At 35.6% G+C, this 19507-nt stretch overlaps 1 protein-coding gene across 4 annotated transcripts in view; it reads left to right on the forward strand.

Moving 5' to 3' along the window:
• Positions 1–19507, forward strand: part of ORC3 (origin recognition complex subunit 3) — a 61803-nt gene that overhangs the window by 1349 nt on the left and 40947 nt on the right. For all 4 annotated transcript variants that reach the window (XM_007076920.3, XM_007076918.3, XM_007076919.3 and 1 more), the window contains exons 2-8: positions 2518–2572; positions 9057–9154; positions 10852–10996; positions 14277–14381; positions 15412–15560; positions 16833–16966; positions 18626–18785. In XM_007076920.3, the coding sequence (XP_007076982.1) occupies positions 2518–2572; positions 9057–9154; positions 10852–10996; positions 14277–14381; positions 15412–15560; positions 16833–16966; positions 18626–18785 (846 nt within the window). The remainder of the gene's footprint in view (positions 1–2517; positions 2573–9056; positions 9155–10851; positions 10997–14276; positions 14382–15411; positions 15561–16832; positions 16967–18625; positions 18786–19507) is intronic.

Genomic DNA, 19507 nt, shown 5'->3' on the forward strand with positions numbered 1-19507 from the left:
GCAAATGGCAGTAGAGCTTTAACTGTGCTAGTGTAATCAGGGTGCTGAAGTGCAAGACCAGCTGGCTCTAGGGGTCTCAAACAGACCACGTTCTGGCACTCGCTGCTGACAAAACCAAAGTCAGAGAAACGAGTGGGAGTGAAACAAGGAAATTTATCTCAGTGAAGCCAACAGTGAGAAGACAGACTAGAGTCTCAAAGACTGTGTCCAAAGTGCTAAAAATGCTTTCCAGGTTTATATAAGGAAAATGTGGGACAAAGGTCAGTGGGTTCGCACAGGTGGGCGGTAAAGATCAGATTGATAGATGTCTTGGAATCAATCGTGGATGGAGTCTTGCTGGCTCAGGCCAGTCCTTACTGCTTAAGGTGTCAGTTTTGATTCCCATTAAGGGATGTTGTGCCCACAGGATGTTTTGCCGGAGTTAAGAGATGAGCTGGAAAGAAGCACTTAATCAATTAGAATGTTTGAGGTCAAAATGGAGGTATTTGAAGTTCTCTTACACTAGTATTTTTTATTAGGATTGGTACTGTTTTTGTTATGCCCTGGTTATATATTTCCATAGGTTTTGCATGGTTTGCCCCCTAATCCTTTACATTGCATAAACCTCTTATTTTTGTATATCTTGCAGAATTGTGAGTTTTTTTTTCTTTTTCAGGAAAGCATTTACGGCATTATTACAGAAATGCTTGTATTGAGATGATTATGAAAGGGACTTTGCATAAATAAGAATCTTAAGGACTATTTTAGGAGCTCGTGTAACTGCTAGCTTTTTTTTTTTTTAAACCTATGTAAACTTCTCTTTCCTTGTTACATTTTCTACCTGTTAGCTCTCCTTCTAGATGACTTCTGTCTCAAATACCATCACTTACTTGTTCAGCAGTTCAAAGCCGTTAACCATATTACTACCGCTGCCATACATTAAGATCCATTCCAGGCACTTGTCATATCTCACTCCTTCATAGTTCCTTTTCTTTTATTGAATTGCAGTTGGATGTAGAAAGGAGGCAATGACAAGGTTGTTGTGGTACTACATGATTTTTATAAATATGTGTATTTCAGTAGTTTCAGATATAAGAGTGTTAAGCACAGTTCTTGGAGCACCTGGCTGCCCCAGTCGGTTAAGTGGTCCGACTTAGGCTCAGGTCATGATCTCACGGTTCGAATCGAACCCCACATCGGTCTATGTGCTGACAGCTCAGAGCCTGGAGCCTGCTTTGGATTCTGTGTCTCCCTCTCTCTGTGCACCTCCCCCGCTCACACTCTGTTTCTCTCAAAAATAAATACACATTAAAAAAAATTTTTTAAATAGAATTAAAAAAAGGCGCTGTTCTTATTTTGGATCCTGTAACCCAAATGGCCACTTTATATTTGCACAGCTCTCTTTAGCACTATCCTGAGAGGATTTTTTCTAGGTGTATTTTTTTAATCTTGTCTTTCATTTTCCATAAAAATGGCAGTCTTTTTTTTCTTAAGTTTATTTTGTTTGAGAGAGTGCAAGTATGAGTGGGGGGTGGGCAGGAAGAGAAAGAATTCCAAGCTAGATCCCAGGAACCATGAGATCATGACCTAGTCAAAATCAGGAGCAGAATGCTCAACCAACTAAGCCACTCAGGCACCACAAAAATGGCTGTCTTCAAGAAGCTCTTACATGGTGCGTGCCTTTAAGATTGGTAGAATAAACGCAGAACCAGTAGCTTGGGGGCTGTATATCACTAGTCAAGTAATAACATGATACTAAATGTAACTAGGAAATTACAAGGAAAATTACTTGGCCAGCATTCATTCCATATATTGATTGCCTAATGTATATGCTAACACTACCCTAGATACTGAGGAAACAATTATGAGTTAAATGCAGTCTATGCTCTGAAGCCATTCAATAACTACTTGGTGAGACAGAACCATAAATATGATACACAGTGAAAGGGATTTAAAACAAAGCAAAATAAAGGCATTCAAGTATTCTGAGCTCTTAGGGAAAGGAATAATTCTAACTAGAGAACTAGGGAAGTTTTCCCAGAGCAGATGAATAAGAGTTTTATCAGATGAAGAAAGATGTATAAGGTGAAACAATAGCCAAAATTTTCTATTTCCTGTCAAGGTTATGGATCCTTGAAATTTAATTAAATAATAAATATTTCTTCTGAAATGAGACAGCGTCACTATTTTTTACCTTAATTTTAATGTATGCTATTAATGTTCTCTAAGTTTTATAAAAATGGAAACTTTTTGGGTTTAAATTTCATCAGCTTTTATTTTGTCTCTTAGATCAGGCTTCTAAGAGCAAAATCAAAGATGAGCATCCCATGGGAAGGAGGAGAAAGAAATGGATAGTCCCTTTGTTTTTCAAGAATTTTCCTGTTCTAATTCAGATAGAAGAGAGATGATTTCTTAGTACTTTAAAGAAATACTTTTTTAAAATTCTGCTTATCCACAAAATACTTGGTTAATCAGATTTATCTGCTCCTTGGCTACTTTGACTTTATACTTTTTTTCTTTTTTACTTTTTTTTAATAGGGTTGTTTTGTGTTTAAGCCAAACTTCAAGAAGAGAAAGATCTCTGTGCCAGTAGGTAAGATGTCTTAATATTGAATTGGCTAGTTTTCCTCCCCTAAGTTTTGAACTAACCTAACCCTAATTGAATTTAGTAGTTTTCTTGTCTTAAGTTTGACTTTACTTACCTTCCTGACGTAGCAGTTATAGTCAAAGGGATAAGGTACCTCCCAGGGTTTCAATCTAAAAGGGACTCCAATACACTTGAAGTCCAATAGACAATGGACTTCAAAGGCAAATTGGAAAGTAAATTTCCTTAAAAGGATATGTCCCCATTCTTCAAAAGAGATTGTCTTAGGGGAGCCTGGCTGACTCAGACAATAGAGTATGCAACTCTTGATCTCTGAGTAGTGCGTTCAAATCCCACATTGGGCACAGAGCTTACTTTAAAAAAAAAAAAGTTACCTATCTATTTATCTATATATAATTATAAAATAAAATAAAAGAGACTAACGCAGATGGATTTAAAAAAAAGAGAGATTGTCTTAAAAATCTCAGTGATTTCCTGGGGTACGTTAGGGGAAATTGAATGCAAAAGAGCCAGAAATACTTTTTGGACTGATGGAAATGTTTTCTAGATTGAGGGAGCAGTTATATGAGTGTATACTTTTATTAGGACATACTAGACTGTTAAAATGGGCATGTTTTATTATTGTAAATTATTCCTCAATAAAATTCAGATTAAAAAAATACTATCTTTCTTAATTTATCTCCAGATATCTGTGTGGTGATCATGTTAGGAAGAATTGACTTTTTCAAACAAACCATGATATTAATGTCAGAAAGTGTTTATCGTACTGGTTTTCAATTGTGGCTGCAGATTGGAATCACCCAGGGAACTTAAAAAAAAAATTGTTTCAAGGTTTTTTTGGATATAATTGTAGATTCCTGTGCAGTTGCAACAAAGTATAGAGAATTTCCTTGTGCCCTTTACCCAGTAAATCTCCAGTGGTAACATTTTGGGTAACTGGTAAAATATCATAACCAGGAAACTTAACATTGGTATAATCCATTGATTTTACTTAGATTTCAACTTGGGAAACTTTTTAAAGATACTAATGCCCAGACCCCATCTCAGACCAATTGAATCAGAATCTCTGGGAATGTTACCTAGGTATTGATATATATTTTTTAAAGCTCCTCACAAGCTAATTATTTACACTCAGTCTTCAGTACTGTAAAGATTAATTCTGATGGAAAAATTATGTGTAATTAAGCATATTTGTGTACTCGTTTTGAATTAAAAAAGGAAAAACAACTGTACCACTGTTTGACTAAGAAAATAAATAACTTGTATTTATTGAAAAGGATTTTTCTAAGTCATCACATGATGCAAACCTTAGGGTATTAGTTACTCCTTTAGTTTGAGACAAGCTAGGTACTCTTACCTGTGCTCAAGGAGCAAATAATAAAATAATCGTCCATATTGAGGGGGACAGAGGGTAGGTATGACTTATAATAAGAACCTAGTTTCTCATTAACAGAATAAACAGTGATCTCAAGTTCTATACCCTCTTAAACTTAGTGTCAAAGGAACATGAAACTGCCGTATTCCTTGTCCCACCCCCAAAATAAAAAGTGACAGTGATAGACTTGGAAATAGTGAACAAACAAAAGCTACATTATAATTTTTTTTAATTTGTAAGTGGTTGACTTAATGAACACATTTCCTTAATATTGGAGATTGCTAAACTCGAAATAGTTCATTTTCAGAGAAAATTCAAGTTGTTTCCCATTATCTATGAAGAAAATAGAAGATAAAATGACATCTGATAACATCAGCAATGTCATTATAACAAAATTGCTAGCATTTATTGAGTTTTTATTATATGCTAGATTTTTCTAGGCCCTATATGTGTTACTTTCAATTTTCTCAGCAAACTATGAGAAATGTATTATGATTATCTCCATGAAAATATATAAGGATACTTAGACATAGAAAGAACTTTCTCAGTGATAGTGCTAATAAATGGCAGAGCTGAGATTTGAACCTAAGCTGTCTGATTCCTGAGCCCCTGGTCTAACCATTGCTTGGTACTGCCTCTCATATGAAGTGAATTTTTGCTTAGAACTTTTTCTGTTGAATTTCAGCTATAATTAAGATTTAAAGTTTTTAGTATTAGTAAACCTAATATATATAATTGTATAATTAAACTTTGCTTAGTTTTTTTTTTTTCATTCTACTGATCTGAAACCAATAGATAGTATTTCGATATGAGAATCTTAAAGGAATTGACCCTGATTATAAGACAGATGGTGCAGGAATGAGGAAAACATATCTAGATTTTAGCACTTGCCTTCACTGGCTTCAATTCTTGAAACAGATTGCCTGAAGAAGTAGGAAGATGCCCTACATTTTGTCCCCCATCTGTCCACTGACTTGAAGACACTTGGATGTGTACCTAAGAGAGGACTGGTAACTCTTCCTCTCCTCTGTATTCTGTGGATGACTGTGTATCCTAGAAAACGACAGGGCAAGAAGGAGAGAGAAAGGGGCTCCTGGGTGGCTCAGTCGGTTAAGCGGCCGACTTCGGCTCAGGTCATGATCTCACTGTCCGTGAGTTCGAGCCCCGCATCGGGCTCTGTGCTGACAGCTCAGAGCCTGGAGCCTGTTTCAGATTCTGTGTCTCCCTCTCTCTGACCCTCCCCCGTTCATGCTCTGTCTCTCTCTGTCTCAAAAATAAATAAACGTTAAAAAAAAAAAATTAAAAAAAAAAAAAAGGAGAGAGAAAGGGAGAGAGAGGGACTGAAACCTGTGGGGGCACTGACACTGACACTGTGGAAGTTCACACTGAAGTAGAGCATTGTGCGTAGGAGCAGGTGGGAACCTGTCAACAGTAATAGTTTACATTCTTTAGGTCTTCTCAATGCTGATTTATTTTTTACCTTCCTGTTCTATAAATGACTGAGAGAAATAACAGGTTAAATTGTCCTGCTGCTGCTGTTTCCCAATTTCTAACTGTTTTTGTAAGTATTTCGATGCCATGTTATTCAGCACATAAAAAATTATTGTCTTGATTTGCCACTTTAACATTTTATATGGATTTACTCATTATCAAAGTAAAATGACTTCTGTTCTAAGGCTACCCTGTTGTTCTGCTTTGTCTCTTAGTAATAGTGTATTTCCTTGCCTTATCTTGTTTGCATTTTTATACTATAACCTTGTCTATCATTTTACCATGTAATGACTTCAGTATATTCTAAAGACTTTTGATAAATTCAAAAAATATTTGCTAAGAACTCTGAGTGAGCTATGAACAGAAGGAAAGTTCCTTAACATAAAAGAGAATCTCTATTCCAAACTACCAGAACTTGATGGTAGAATGCTAGTGGCATCTCAGTAAAGTCAGGAACAAAATATGTATTTTCACATTATTATTGAATACTATAAAAGTTCTAGTTGTTACAATAAAGTACTAACAGTAAACAACAAGAAATATGAAGGAAAGTAGAAAACTACAAAGAATGTAAAATAATTTGTTCAAAGGAAGATTTCTGTAGTGTTTTGGATGTGAATTTTTTAACAACTTCATATCATTTCTTCCCAAATCAATCTCCAGATTTTATTTAATCAAACCACAATGTCATTTTAGTTATTTTTGAGCAATAGCAAAGTTTATTTGAAAGAATGGGTTAAAATATTTTGAAGAAGAATGATAATGTTTGGTGGTGGTAGGAGGAAGACCTGGAGTAATACTCCATGGAGTAATACTCCATATGTGAGCATGCTGCAAAGCTCCAGTCATTAAAACAGTTCAGTACAGCTGTGGGAATAAACGTGGATTCAGTAGAACAAAAGAAAAAGTTAAAATATAGTTACAAGTGCATTTGTAAGTATTTAGATAATAAAGCCATCTCAAATTAGTGGGAAAAAGGATAGATTATTTAATAAGTGAACATTTTCAAACTGAAGGTTAAAGTCCAAGTGCGAGTCATGAAATCAACTTAGTCATAATGGTTTTAAAAAATAGAATAGAAAAGAAAACATTCACTGTCACATGACAAGAATTGTTTTGTGGGTCTTTTGTTTTTGTTTCTGTTAAATGTGTGTTGGATTATGATATAAAATTTATTTATTTATTATGAAATTTATTGTTAAATTGGTTTCATACAACACCCAGTGCTCATCCCAACAGGTGCCCTCCTCAATACCCATCACCCACCCTCCCCTCCCTCCTACCCCCCATCAACCCTCAGATTGTTCTCAGTTTTTAAGAGTCTTATGATTTGGCTCCCTCCCTCTCTAAATTTTTTTTTTCCTTCCCCTCTCCCATGGTCTTCTGTTAAGTTTCTCAGGATCCACAGAAGAGTGAAAACATATGGTATCTGTCTTTCTCTGTATGACTTATTTCACTTAGCATCACACTCTCCAGTTCCATCCATGTTGCTACAAAAGGCCATATATCATTCTTTCTCATTGCCACGTAGTATTCCATTGTGTATATAAACCACAATTTCTTTATCCATTCATTTAGGCTCTTTCCATGATTTGTCTATTGTTGAAAGTGCTGCTATAAACATTGGGGTACAAGTGCCCCTATGCATCAGCATTCCTGTATCCCTTGGGTAAATTCCTAGCAGTGCTATTGCTGGGTCATAGGGTAGATCTATTTTTAATTTTTGAGGAACCTCCACACTGTTTTCCAGAGCAGCTGCACCAGTTTGCATTCCCACCAACAGTGCAACAGAGTTCCCATTTCTCCACATCCTCGCCAGCATCTATAGTCTCCTGATTTGTTCATTTTAGCCACTCTGACTGGCGTGAGGTGGTATCTGAGTGGTTTTGATTTGTATTTCCCTGATAAGGAGTGACATTGAGCATCTTTTCATTGTGAAGGAAATTTAAGAAGATATAAAGAAATGGAAAAACATTCCATGCTCATGGATTGGAAGAATAAATATTGTTAAAATGTCAATACTGCCCAAAGCTAGCTACACATTCAATGCAATCCCCATCAAAATTGCACCAGCATTCTTCTCGAAGCTAGAACAAGCAGTCCTAAAATTTGTATGGAACCACAAAAGACCCTGAATAGCCAAAGTAATTTTGAAGAAGAAGACCAAAGCGGGAGGCATCAGAATCCCAGACTTTAGCCTCTATTACAAAGCTGTAATCATCAAGACAGCATGGTATTGGCACAAAAACAGACACATAGACCAATGGAATAGAGAACTCCAGAATTGGACCCACAAAAGTATGGCCAACTCATCTTGGACAAAGCAGGGAAGAATATCCAATGGAAAAAAGACAGTCTCTTTAACAAATGGTGCTGGGAGAACTGGACAGCAACATGCAGAAGAATGAAATTAGACTGCTTTCTTACACCATTCACAAAAATAAACTCAAAATGGATAAAGGACCTGAATGTGAGACAGGAAACCATCAAAACCCTAGAGGAGAAAGCAGGAAAAAACCTCCCTGACCTCAGCCGCAGCAATTTCTTATTTGCCACATCTCCAAAGGCAAGGGAATTAAAAGCAAAAATGAACTCTTGGGACCTCATGAAGATAAAAAGCTTCTGCACTGCAAAGGAAACAACCAACAAAATTAAAAGGCAACCAACGGAATGGGAAAAGATATTTGCAAATGACATATCGGACAAAGGGCTAGTATCCAAAATCTATAAAGAACTCACCAAACTCCACACCCTAAAAACAAATAATCCAGTGAAGAAATGGGCAGAAAACATGAATAGACACTTCTCTAAAGAAGACATCCAGATGGCCAACAGGCATATGATAAAATGTATTCCTTAATGTGGCTCATAGTTTAAAAAAGCACTGGTATTTTGATAAATGGTGTTTTGATAAATGGCTAACCATTTGGAGGAAAACGTTCAAAAAGCATATAAAGTAATACAGACAGACTAAGTAAAAGGCTGGGCTAAACTATGTCAATTGAATAAAAGAATAAGAATCATAGTATTAAGAGTCATTTTACAAAGGAGAGTTCAAGGCAAATATACGAAGCAAAGCATACAAGGCTGTAGAATAAGAGAAAATAGTAAAAAATATATTAATATTAAATCAAACCAAATCCATTAAATACTGTTAGCAATTCAAAGGTGATAGAAATACAATCTAAAAGTAAAATATACTTTTAATCTTATAGATACACTTACTATAGTAAAAATATGAGATAAATAAAATTAAATATAAAGGATATTGAATGTCACCTATCTCCAAATACATATATTTTTGATACAGATTAAAAAATTCAGCCCCATCCCCTACTGTGTGACTTTCTTCTTTAAATGTTTATTTTTGAGAGAGAGAGCAGGGGAGGGTCAGAGATGGAGAGAGAGAGAATCTCAAGCAGGCTCCATACCTTCAACACAGAGCCTGATGTGGGATTCAACCCCACGAACCATGAGATCATGACCTGAGCCTAAATCAAGAGTCAGATGCTCAACTAACTGAGGCACTCAGGTACCCCTGCACACAGATTTTCTAACTTTTATTATATAAAAAAGAAACTGACCTATTTCTTTCTGTGTTTTTAGAGGACTATTTTAATAAAGGGAAAAATGAGTCTGAGGACAGTAAGCTTCGATTCGAAACTTATCAGTTGATATGGCAGCAGATGAAATCTGAAACTGAGGTGAATACTTTTTTTAATAACTTATATTTCTCTATTACCGTAAATCTCGTATTTGTTGCTTCCCATCTTCCTTTCCACCAGTTTTCAAGAGTATTGATGAAACGTAGGTAATATTAGTTTAGCATAAGCTGTATATTCTAAAAAAACACTCCTGTTCCAAATATTAAGCGTGGCTTCAGGTACTGGAACATACATTTAAATTTTTTTTTTTTTTAACATTTATTTATTATTGAGAGACACAGAATGTGATCAGGGGAGGGGCAGACAGAGAGGGAGACACAGAATCCCAAGCAGGTTCCAGGCTCTGAGCTGTCAGCACAGAGCCCTACGCTGGGCTGGAACTCACAAACTGTGAGGTCATGACCCGAGCCGAAGTCAGTCACCCAACCAACTGAGTCACCCAGGCACTCCTGGAACATACATTTATAATGATAGCTGCCAAGGCAAGGGGCTCTACATATGCTCACAGCTTTTAAATGGTGGCACTCTTTAAATTAATCCATTCAGTTATAGAATTAAGGAATCAAGCTATTTTTAAAATACTTTATTCCCTCATTCCTCATATCCAATTTCTTCTGTGTTCTTTATATTCTAGCCCTAAAAAATGTGTGTACTTTAGCAGATTTGTAGTTCTAGGGCCAACATCTTGAGCGGACTTGTTTTATTTGAGCAACACAGTGTTTTTGTTTGTTTGTTTGTTTTAAATGGGAGGGTTATGCACTCTGTTTATTACTGCTTCCTACCACTCTTTATTGCTTTCACCTAGGGCTTTGCTTATTCATGTATTCCCTTGAAAGACCCTTGAAGGAATTTGAGTTTGTGGTTTCTAGCGTAGGCCTTCATTTCTTAACCTGAATTGTGATGATCCTCCTAACTGATGTCTCTGCCTCTGATGTCAGACCCCTCAGGTCTGTCATTAGTCCCTGTAGCACCATTGGCCAAATTAGGAAAGTCTTGCCTTCAGGCAGATACAGTGCCAGGCTGCAGGGGTTTTCCAGCCTCACTGCCAGTACAGCTTCTCCCATCTGTTCACAGTGCTGTCAGATTAACCCTTTCAACCTTGATTTAATCACATCTCTGCTTCATGTCCCTTCAGTGGTTCTCCTCAGGGGATAAAACCCAAATCTTTTAACATCAAATGTAATTTTATTGGTCTAGCCCCTTGTTTATTTGTCCAGGCTCATTCCCTACCACTTCTCATGTTCTTGATGCTTAGCTGTGTGTGTGGTTCCCTGGATACTTGGTGCTTGCTTGCTTCCCTGCTCCCTCTACTCCCCATTCGTTCTGATTTTCTTCTCCCTATAGTCGCCTCCCCCATCACCTGCTTTAATGCTTTGGCTCACATCCTCAGCTTAAGTTGGATGGTCCTACTCTTTATTCTGTATTATCATAGCACTTTACACAATGTTTTTAAATTGTAAGTGTTCTTAATTTTTTTCACTGTTTTAGGATAAAGACTACCTTTCCTTTGTAAGGTGGTTAGTAAATGTTTGTTGAATGAATAAATTTGATTCTTTAATGAGGGAATCCAAAATACTAATGAGTGGAGATTTAAGGAAAAAATATTTTTTATTTCATCCATCTAATAATTTTATACATAATCTTTCGCATTCATGATGATTTTCTTTCCCAGACTTGGAAAGATGCATCACATTACTACTGATAATAATTCATAAAGTTTTGTGTTTTCTTTGTAGCAACTACAAGAAGAATTAAATAAAAACCTATTCAATAGTCTAATTGAATTTCTGCAACAGTCTTATTCTGGATTCCATAAGAATTCAAGAGACTGGGGCTGTCAAATAAAACTCAGAGAAATTCCAACTGCTGCTCTTATTCTAGGTATGTATGGGTGTAGGTTTGTTTTTTTAGTTAGTGGTTTTGTTGAGAATAGTAGAGACTAACTTCTCTTGATCAACCTGTTTTGTCTCTTTCATTTATAAAATTAAACTAATTATACTGTTCTACATACTTTCAAAACCAATAAAAGTTCCTTATAGTGATTGTACAACTTTAAATTAAAAGAAATTGATCCGGGATTAGCTAGTACCCTCCTCAACTTTCTGTCAGAAAAATGAAGGAGAAATATATTTGTGTTACTCTTCCTTAGTTATTTTATGAGAATATATGAGATCTGAATTCGGTAATAAAGAAACCACCAGTGGGTTAGTAGATTAGATTTGTGTGCTTTTTTTTAAATCGTTATCTTCAGTGGAATTATCTATGACCCTAATTTTATTTCCCTGTGCTTAGTTTATCAATCTTAGATTATTTCATAATACTGTATGAAGTTTATAAGGGGGTTTGGATGAATTATATATAAATTTTTTTTAAGCTGCAGATTGTAAATTTCTTAGGTACTTAAATATCCATCATTAAAATCCCATTTTAACCAAATATCTGGCTGCAGGATAATGGAAAATTTCTTTGGAATATTAGCAAATTTCCTTATTTCTTTTGGAAAGAAAGTGGGTTTATTTGGATTTCAAATGTACTCTTCATTGCACTTGCAATTTGTTATTTATTCAAGGTTTGTTAAACTAGTGGGCACTGAGATAAGAACTTAGTTGTATTATTTAATACTGATTTTTTTTATTTTTTTTTTATTTAAAAATTTTTTTTTTTTAACATTTATTTATTTTTGAGACAGAGAGAGACAGAGCATGAACGGGGGAGGGTCAGAGAGAGAGGGAGACACAGAATCTGAAACAGGCTCCAGGCCCTGAGCAGTCAGCACAGAGCCCGATGTGGGGCTCAAACTCACATACCGCGAGATCGTGACCGGAGCCGAAGTCGGACGCCTAACCGACTGAGCCATCAAGGCGCCCCAATACTGATTTTTTTTAAAAAAAATCATTAGAGAACGAATGGGTGGAGGAGGGGCAGAGAGAGAGAGAGAGAGAGAGAGAGAGAGAGGGAGAGAGAATCTCAAGCAGGCTCCAAGCTGAGCTGTCTGTGCTCAGCCCAGCTCAGGGCTTGACCCCACAACTGAGATCGACCTGAGCTGAAATCAAGAGTTGGATGCTCAACCGACTGAGCCACCCAGGTGCCCTAATACTGCCTTTAATCCTGTTCATTATCTAAATCTCATTACTGATGTTCAGGGCAGTACTTAGCAAAATTTAATGTACTTACAAATAACCTCCAAGGGATCTTAATAAATGCAGGCTTTCATTAATAGGTCTGAGGCAGTGCCTAAAACTCTACATTTGTAACAGGCCTCCTGCTGATGCCCATACTGCTGATCCCAGAACCACTCTGAGTAACGACACAGGGAATGATTTTTATAATACTGTGAACAGCTTTTCAGTGCAGCCTGCACTTAATTTCAAAACCCTTTTCATTCATGGATGAGAAACTGAGACCCAGTGATGGCCTGATTATACTGTTTGGTGCTTTGTTTCTCTACTACTAGGTTACAACAATTGGAAGTGGAGTGGGGAAAATGTAATCAAGAGGGATGGCTTGATAGATTGTTGAGAGAGCACTGTTTAAATCCCTTCTCTGCCTACTGCCAAAAGGAGAAAAGAAGCTAATGGAAATCTTATATTTCAAAGTCAGTAGTCTGAGAACATTTTTTCAGTTAAAGACATTGTTGATTTTCTTGTTTCCGATATACAGTCCATTGTTGTAAACAACATAATGTTAAATAGCTTATAAAGTCAATCAGTGAAAGACAAGATAAACTGGTGTTTTGCTAAACTCCCAAATTTGTTCAGAGATACAGTATCACAATCATAGACCATAATGCATGTGAGGAATATCATTTTGATACTGTAAAAAAAAAAATGTAGTCAAAGAATGTTTAGGCACAGTTGCACATTTTCTATTTTCAAAAAGATGTATGTCTGTTTAAAAGTAGCCTGCCAGGGCACTTGTGTGGCTTAGTTGGTTAAGTGTTCGACTCTTGATTTTGGCTCAGGTTATGATCTCGTGGTTCATGAGATTGAGCCCTGCGTCAGGCTCTGTGGGGAGCATGGAGCCTGCTTGAGATTCTCTCTCTCTCTTTCTGCCTCTCCCCTGATCTCTCTCTCTATCTCTCTCAAAATAAATAAGCCTTTAAAAAAATTTTATTCGTTTATTTTGAGAGACTGAGAGAGCTCATGCAAGTGCACAAAGCAGGATCAGAGAGAGAATCCCAAAAAGGCTCAGTGCTGTCACTGTAGAGCCCTACTTGGGGCTTGAATCATGAATCATTACATCATGACCTGAGTCGAAACCAAGAGTTGGATGCTTAACTGACTGAGCCACCCAGTCTTCCCATAAATAAAGGAAAAACATAGCCTGCCAACATTTTTATTTATTGGCTTGCCTAGAAAAAATTTTTTTGTTTATTGGTGGCCTAGATTCTGAACCTTTTGTTTTTCTTCCAGCCAGTTGAAGTTTTATAGTAGCAATTATCAAGCAGTTTCAAGATAGCTGCTGTTGCCACCTGCCTAAGTGCCAAAGCACTTTCTAGAAATCTCAGATTGTGACGTAAGGGAAAGTGTCAGTCAGTAGAATTTTTTCCAGTGTGATAGGGAAATTCCACTCAACTCTGATAACTGCATGCACAGCACTAAACTCTGACTTGTGGAAATGAGAACTAGAGGCTTAGTAAATACCTAAAGTACCTGAAGTTTTGTTTTTAGCCTCTTCCCTCAGAAATCAGCTTAGTGTGTATTTTACTATTGTATTTATTACAACAGTCATTAATAGGATTAGTGATTGGATTCTCCTCACTTGTTAAGTCAGGATCACAGTAAGCCCAGAATCTGTAGCCCTTATTTTTGAATGAGTATTTTAAAGAGTACTTTATGAATTTGACAAAGTAATAAAATTACTCCTAAGATGTTTTCATGGGTTAACTACACATTCTCAGTAATGTTTTTTAAAGAGAGATTATGCTAAATACCCTTTCTGACAAGTATTTTGTGTGCTTCCAGATATCTATTGTTAATGGAGATCTCTTCATTTATGCAGGATATTTTCTTGGTTTCTGTTATTAATCATGGGGTTTTTTTTGTTACTCATATTTTTAAAAATATTTTTATTCAGTAATTCACTAGACATGTTAAGTAGCTTTGTTGTTAAATTATTTATAGTACAAATGATGGCGTAATACTGATGTATTATCCCATAGGTGTGAATGTAACTGATCATGATTTAACATTCAGAAGTCTAACAGAAGCCCTTCAGAATAATGTCACTCCATATGTAGTCTCATTGCAAGCTAAAGATTGTCCAGGTACAGTATAAATGCCCTAATAACCTTGGTGAGATGTTACAGATCTCTTCTGACCTTCTTTCTCCCCCCCCCCCCCCCCGTCCTAGCTTTGTTGATCCCTTTTTATTTGTGGAAAGAGCATGGCACAACATTTGGGCAAGGTGAGGTTTATTGCCTATCATGGTAATGTTGACTGTTGTAGGACTCATTGCCACCTTTTGCTTCCTTTATTCCAGCCCTCCCCCCCCCCCCCCCCCACCGTATCAGCTTCACTGCCAGTAATAGTTTAGATATTTTATGAGATGTGTTCCCTAACCCGGTAAAAGTCTAATAAGTTGGAAGGTTTGGGACAGGGAGCTAGAATTAAGGATTGGGGAGCTCTTATTTATCCCAACAGAGAATAGACTGTGTAGGCTCATATTTCAGCCTCCAATCATCTTATTGTCCTGCTCTGAAAGATTAGCATGGTAAAAAATGTCCATTGCCAGAGCTAATCTATATGAAACCATTAAATCATAAAGGATATGGACACTAATAGAGTAAAATGGAATGAGATTTGAATTTACGTAAGGGCTTTATGTGCTTATATTACTTTCATAATCATAAACTGATTGGAACTGATTAAGTCAAAGCCCTTAGGACATCTTTTAAAATGACTATAAGGAAGATTTGTAATCAGTAAAATAACTTATGTAAGTAACACTTTTGATCGTTTTTAGAGGCCTTAAAAATTTTTTGCTGTCTAGTGTAACTTAAATATATAGTGTCCTCATAAGATTTATAGTTTTTGTGTTTACACATTTACTTAGGTAACATTTTTAGTATAGGTTGTATACATAAACTTTGGCTTAGTGTTAGTCTGAATTACTGAAATTTAAATATTAAAGAGAAGATACTAATGAACATTAATAGTTAATATGTTAAATGTTACATTAATGTTAAGTGTACAAGAATACATTCTACCCAAATGTAATATACTGATTAAGAAGTTTCATTTGTTTCATATTTGTTTTAAAGGGAGATAAGCTTTCTTACCTTTTATATTCTGCAGATATGAAACATTTTTTGCAAAAGCTGGTCTCAAAGTTGATGAACTGCTGTGTAGATGAGGAATCCAAAGAGGAAAGTATTCAGGTCACCCAGAAAAAGACATTTTGTTCAATGGATTCTCTTTCCAGCTGGTATATGAGTGTCACACAGGTAAATGTAAACTGACAAGTTTTGGGGGGGGGGGATTTGCATATGATTGAAGAGGCTTAGAATTGTATTAAACGTAATACTATTCTAATAAGAATATGCTTATGCACACTAGCTGTTAAGTAATGGTAGCTACTTACTTTTCCTAAGGCTATTAGAATTTTAAAGTATTCTTTTATCAGTATGCAGTCTAATTCCTGGTAAGTATTTAGGTTCTCATTTTACAAGGCCATTTTATTTGTGGGAGAATATCCTCTAGTGACAAAAACAGCATCAGGAATTGGTTCTGTGGCAGATTCTATCTCTGTGACAATGGCTATGACTTTAATATATTATCTCTTAGGTTCCTCAGTATTTGCTTTTGTGCGGTTGAACCATGCTGCCAGTTCCCAGTGTCAACTTAGTCCAATGAGAAATAGTCATTTTTTTAAAAAATCTAATTTGTTCCACATTTACAATTCTTGGGGAATAAATGGTCTATAAGTAAAGTACATTCAACAGTAAACATTAACTAAAAAGAAGTTCCATTCTGCCATCACAGTCTCTGGTGAGAATGAACAACCTAGGTGATTCATGGATAACTGTACCATAAAACCACAGCTTTAGTTTATGATGCTGTGTAGCCAGATAGTATGGGAAAAAATACTGTGGTAACATTTTCTGATAAAATGTATTTGCTGAAGTCGACTGTAAGTGAAGTTTAATTTTGCTTTATATAGGAATTAAATTGGGTCTCATGCATATCATAATATCTTAATTTGATCCACAATTTTAAATTTTCTAGAAATCAGATGCTACATACAGTTTATGTCAGATATCTTTAAAAGATTGGGATTGGACCAGATGATATTAAAGGTGCTTTTCAACTTGAAATTTAACAGTAGCAGACCAGCAAGTAGTGTTGTTTATTGTGCTTTTCAATTAAAAATACTAGTTCTCACCTTAAAGCAAAGCAACATATAACATTCTATTAACAGAAAAAATAATTTATAGAAAATGTTCTCCCCATGTTTTTTTGTCATTTTCTCAGCAAAAAAATATAAATATTTCATATGAGTTATAGATTTTACTGAACCTTTTTCTTGGTTATTATTCCCATGTCAGACACAAAAAGATTCTGCTAATAACTGTTGGAATGAGTTTCTCTTTATTATGTGGGAGAAATAAAAGAAAAAGCATTACTGTAAAATGTAAAGGGAGATATATCATTGTAGTGTTGTAGCATTGTTTGAATGGTAAGGCTTACTTTTAACTCCTTTTTACATGACTTTAAAGAAGACAGATCCAAAACTGCCAAGGAAAAAGAGGACTTCGTCTAGCCAATGGCAGTCTCCTCCTGTTGTGCTTATCTTAAAGGATTTGGAAAGCTTCACCACAAAAGTACTCCAGGACTTCATAATTATCAGCAGGTAGATGATATATCACCTGGCTTTTACATAAAATTCTTTTTATTAAGGAAACATGTAACTTTTAACTTGAAGAGCAACCTTTTCCAGAGAAAATGAATGGCAGTTTAATCTTCATTTTAATACCAACTGGATAGAAACCAGAATGATTTCAAATTCCTTATAATTAAATGTTCAAAGACCTCCTATCAGATTTTCATTTGCTTTTTGATCCAAGAATGAGATCAAAAGACTAAAGTTAGCCACCTTTTAATTAGTATAAAAAGGCAATGTAAAATGTAGTTTCTCTCACCAAGGTCGTCTGTCTCTTGCCCATTAAATCGATAAATTACTCCAGCTTGAGATGTTTGTCAGGTCTTATTTTCTGATACCTATCCACCATTAGAAGCTCTGAGTTACATATAGCTCTTCTGAGCAAGTATGTTTTCTAAATAACATTATCTTATATAATTTTTATAATGAGAAACTATTTTCATGATCTCATTGGATTTTCAGGGCATTCCTGTGAAATTCAGAATTGAACTAACTAACCCTATTTAAAATCCAGTGACATGTATTTGCCGTGGTGCATTTTTAGGATATAATTTATTTTGGCTTTTTCTGTATGTTAACTTAATAGGTATGGCTAAGTTTACCTAAAGCTATATGTTGTCTTAGAATTACTATTTTGATAGTGTCTTTTTTTTCCACCATAGAAACTAAGATTTCTAGATTCTAAGAATTTTCTTAATGCTAAAACTGAACTGCTTAACATGCTTGAAAGTTGCACACTAAGAATATTGACAAAAGAGCTGTACTTTTTTGGAGCTTTAGACTTGTGACTCCTGTTGCCATCTAAAGTGAGGAAGAACTTAGAGCAGTAACAGAGCCAGGCACTCCACTCCTATGAAGGTAGAACTGCATAGCTAGAATACTGACAAGCAATAGCCAGTAGGAGGGAGCAAACAAAATCATCAGCCATGGCACAAAGTGTTCAGACCCACAGTAGCTCTCAAAGATAGTGCTGTTTTACTCTGTGGGAGTCATTTGTGTTCATACTAGTAATACTAGGAATAAATCATGTCCAATAAGTTTGAGTTAATGCAAGGAAAGTATGTAACATTTTTAAATGGTGTCCATTAAAAATATGTCTTACATATGTGTAAGTAAAGTTTCCTGTTTCTTAGCTATTATGTATAGCTGGGTGACATAGTGTTAGAAATGTGCATAAATAGAATAAGTTACCTTGAAAAATGTGAGCTTCATGTCACTGAACTCTTAAAGCATAGACTGTTTAACTGTCTAACTGTTAGGAAGACTATAGAGCTCAAACTTTGGATGAGAGGTGAAATTGAATATCTAACTCTTCTAACACTTGAGATTGTATAACCTTAGAGAGAGGCACTTGATCTCTCTGGACCTCTGTATTCTTATTTATAAAATGAGAGATCTTTTAGTAGATTGATTTCAGAGCTAGAATGTCTGGGAAAAAACCATCTATATTACTTTAACAGGGGAAAATAAGTGACCTAGAAAATTTTAGTATTTAGAATGATACTCTTCATCAGTGTCTTATACAGTAGACATTCAGATAAAGATGGTCTTAATTTGAAATTTGATGTATTGAAATATATTTGCTAAAAAAAGAAAAATCCCAATTTTGTATTTTCCTTTGAAAACCAGTCAACATCTACATGAATTTCCACTAATACTCATTTTTGGAATTGCCACGTCTCCTATTATCATCCATCGGTTGCTTCCTCATGCAGTATCATCTCTGTTGTGCATAGAACTTTTCCAGTCTCTGTCCTGCAAGGAGCACCTGACTACGGTACTTGATAAGGTAAAAAGAAAAAATTGTATCAGCTAAATAGGATGAAAAGAAGACAGCCAAGAATAGATGATAAATGTAAACATTAGTGATAAATTTTTGAATCTCTCAGAGTATGATATTGAACATATTTCTTCACATTTTTTAATATTTAATGATTTTTATAGGGCATAACATTGCCTCTTCAGATAAAATAAAAGCTTTGTAGAAAGAATGATTCTATTTTTCTGTATCTACCTACCTACCTACCTATCAATCAGTCATTACTCAATGGAAAATTTTAGGTTTTTAATAAATTTTAATAAAATTTAATGATTTCCTAAAAACAGCAACCATGTTTTTACTCCTACATTTTATTTAAAGTAATTTGAGGGGCGTCTGGGTGGCTCAGTCCGTTAAGCATACTACTTCGGCTCAGGTCATGATATCGCAGTCTATGAGTTTGAGCCCCACGCTAGCCTCTGTGCTGACCTCTCAGAACCTGGAGCCTGCTTTGGATTCTGTGTCTCCCTCTCTCTCTGCCCCTCCCCTGCTCAAGCTCTGGGTGTCTGTCTGTCTCTCTTAAAGGTAAACAGTAAAAAAAAAAAAATTAAAATAATTTGATATTTTAGTGGACCCTTTCCTGTCATTGCTGCTCTTGGCAGAAGATAAATACTAACATTTCCTCAGACCTTAGCTCTATGTTTCAATTAGTTTTAGTTCTGTTTCTACCTAAATTATTATTGACCTTCCAC

Source organism: Panthera tigris, chromosome B2 (assembly GCF_018350195.1).
Source record: "Panthera tigris isolate Pti1 chromosome B2, P.tigris_Pti1_mat1.1, whole genome shotgun sequence".
In the NCBI taxonomy this organism is placed as follows: Eukaryota; Metazoa; Chordata; class Mammalia; order Carnivora; family Felidae; genus Panthera; species Panthera tigris.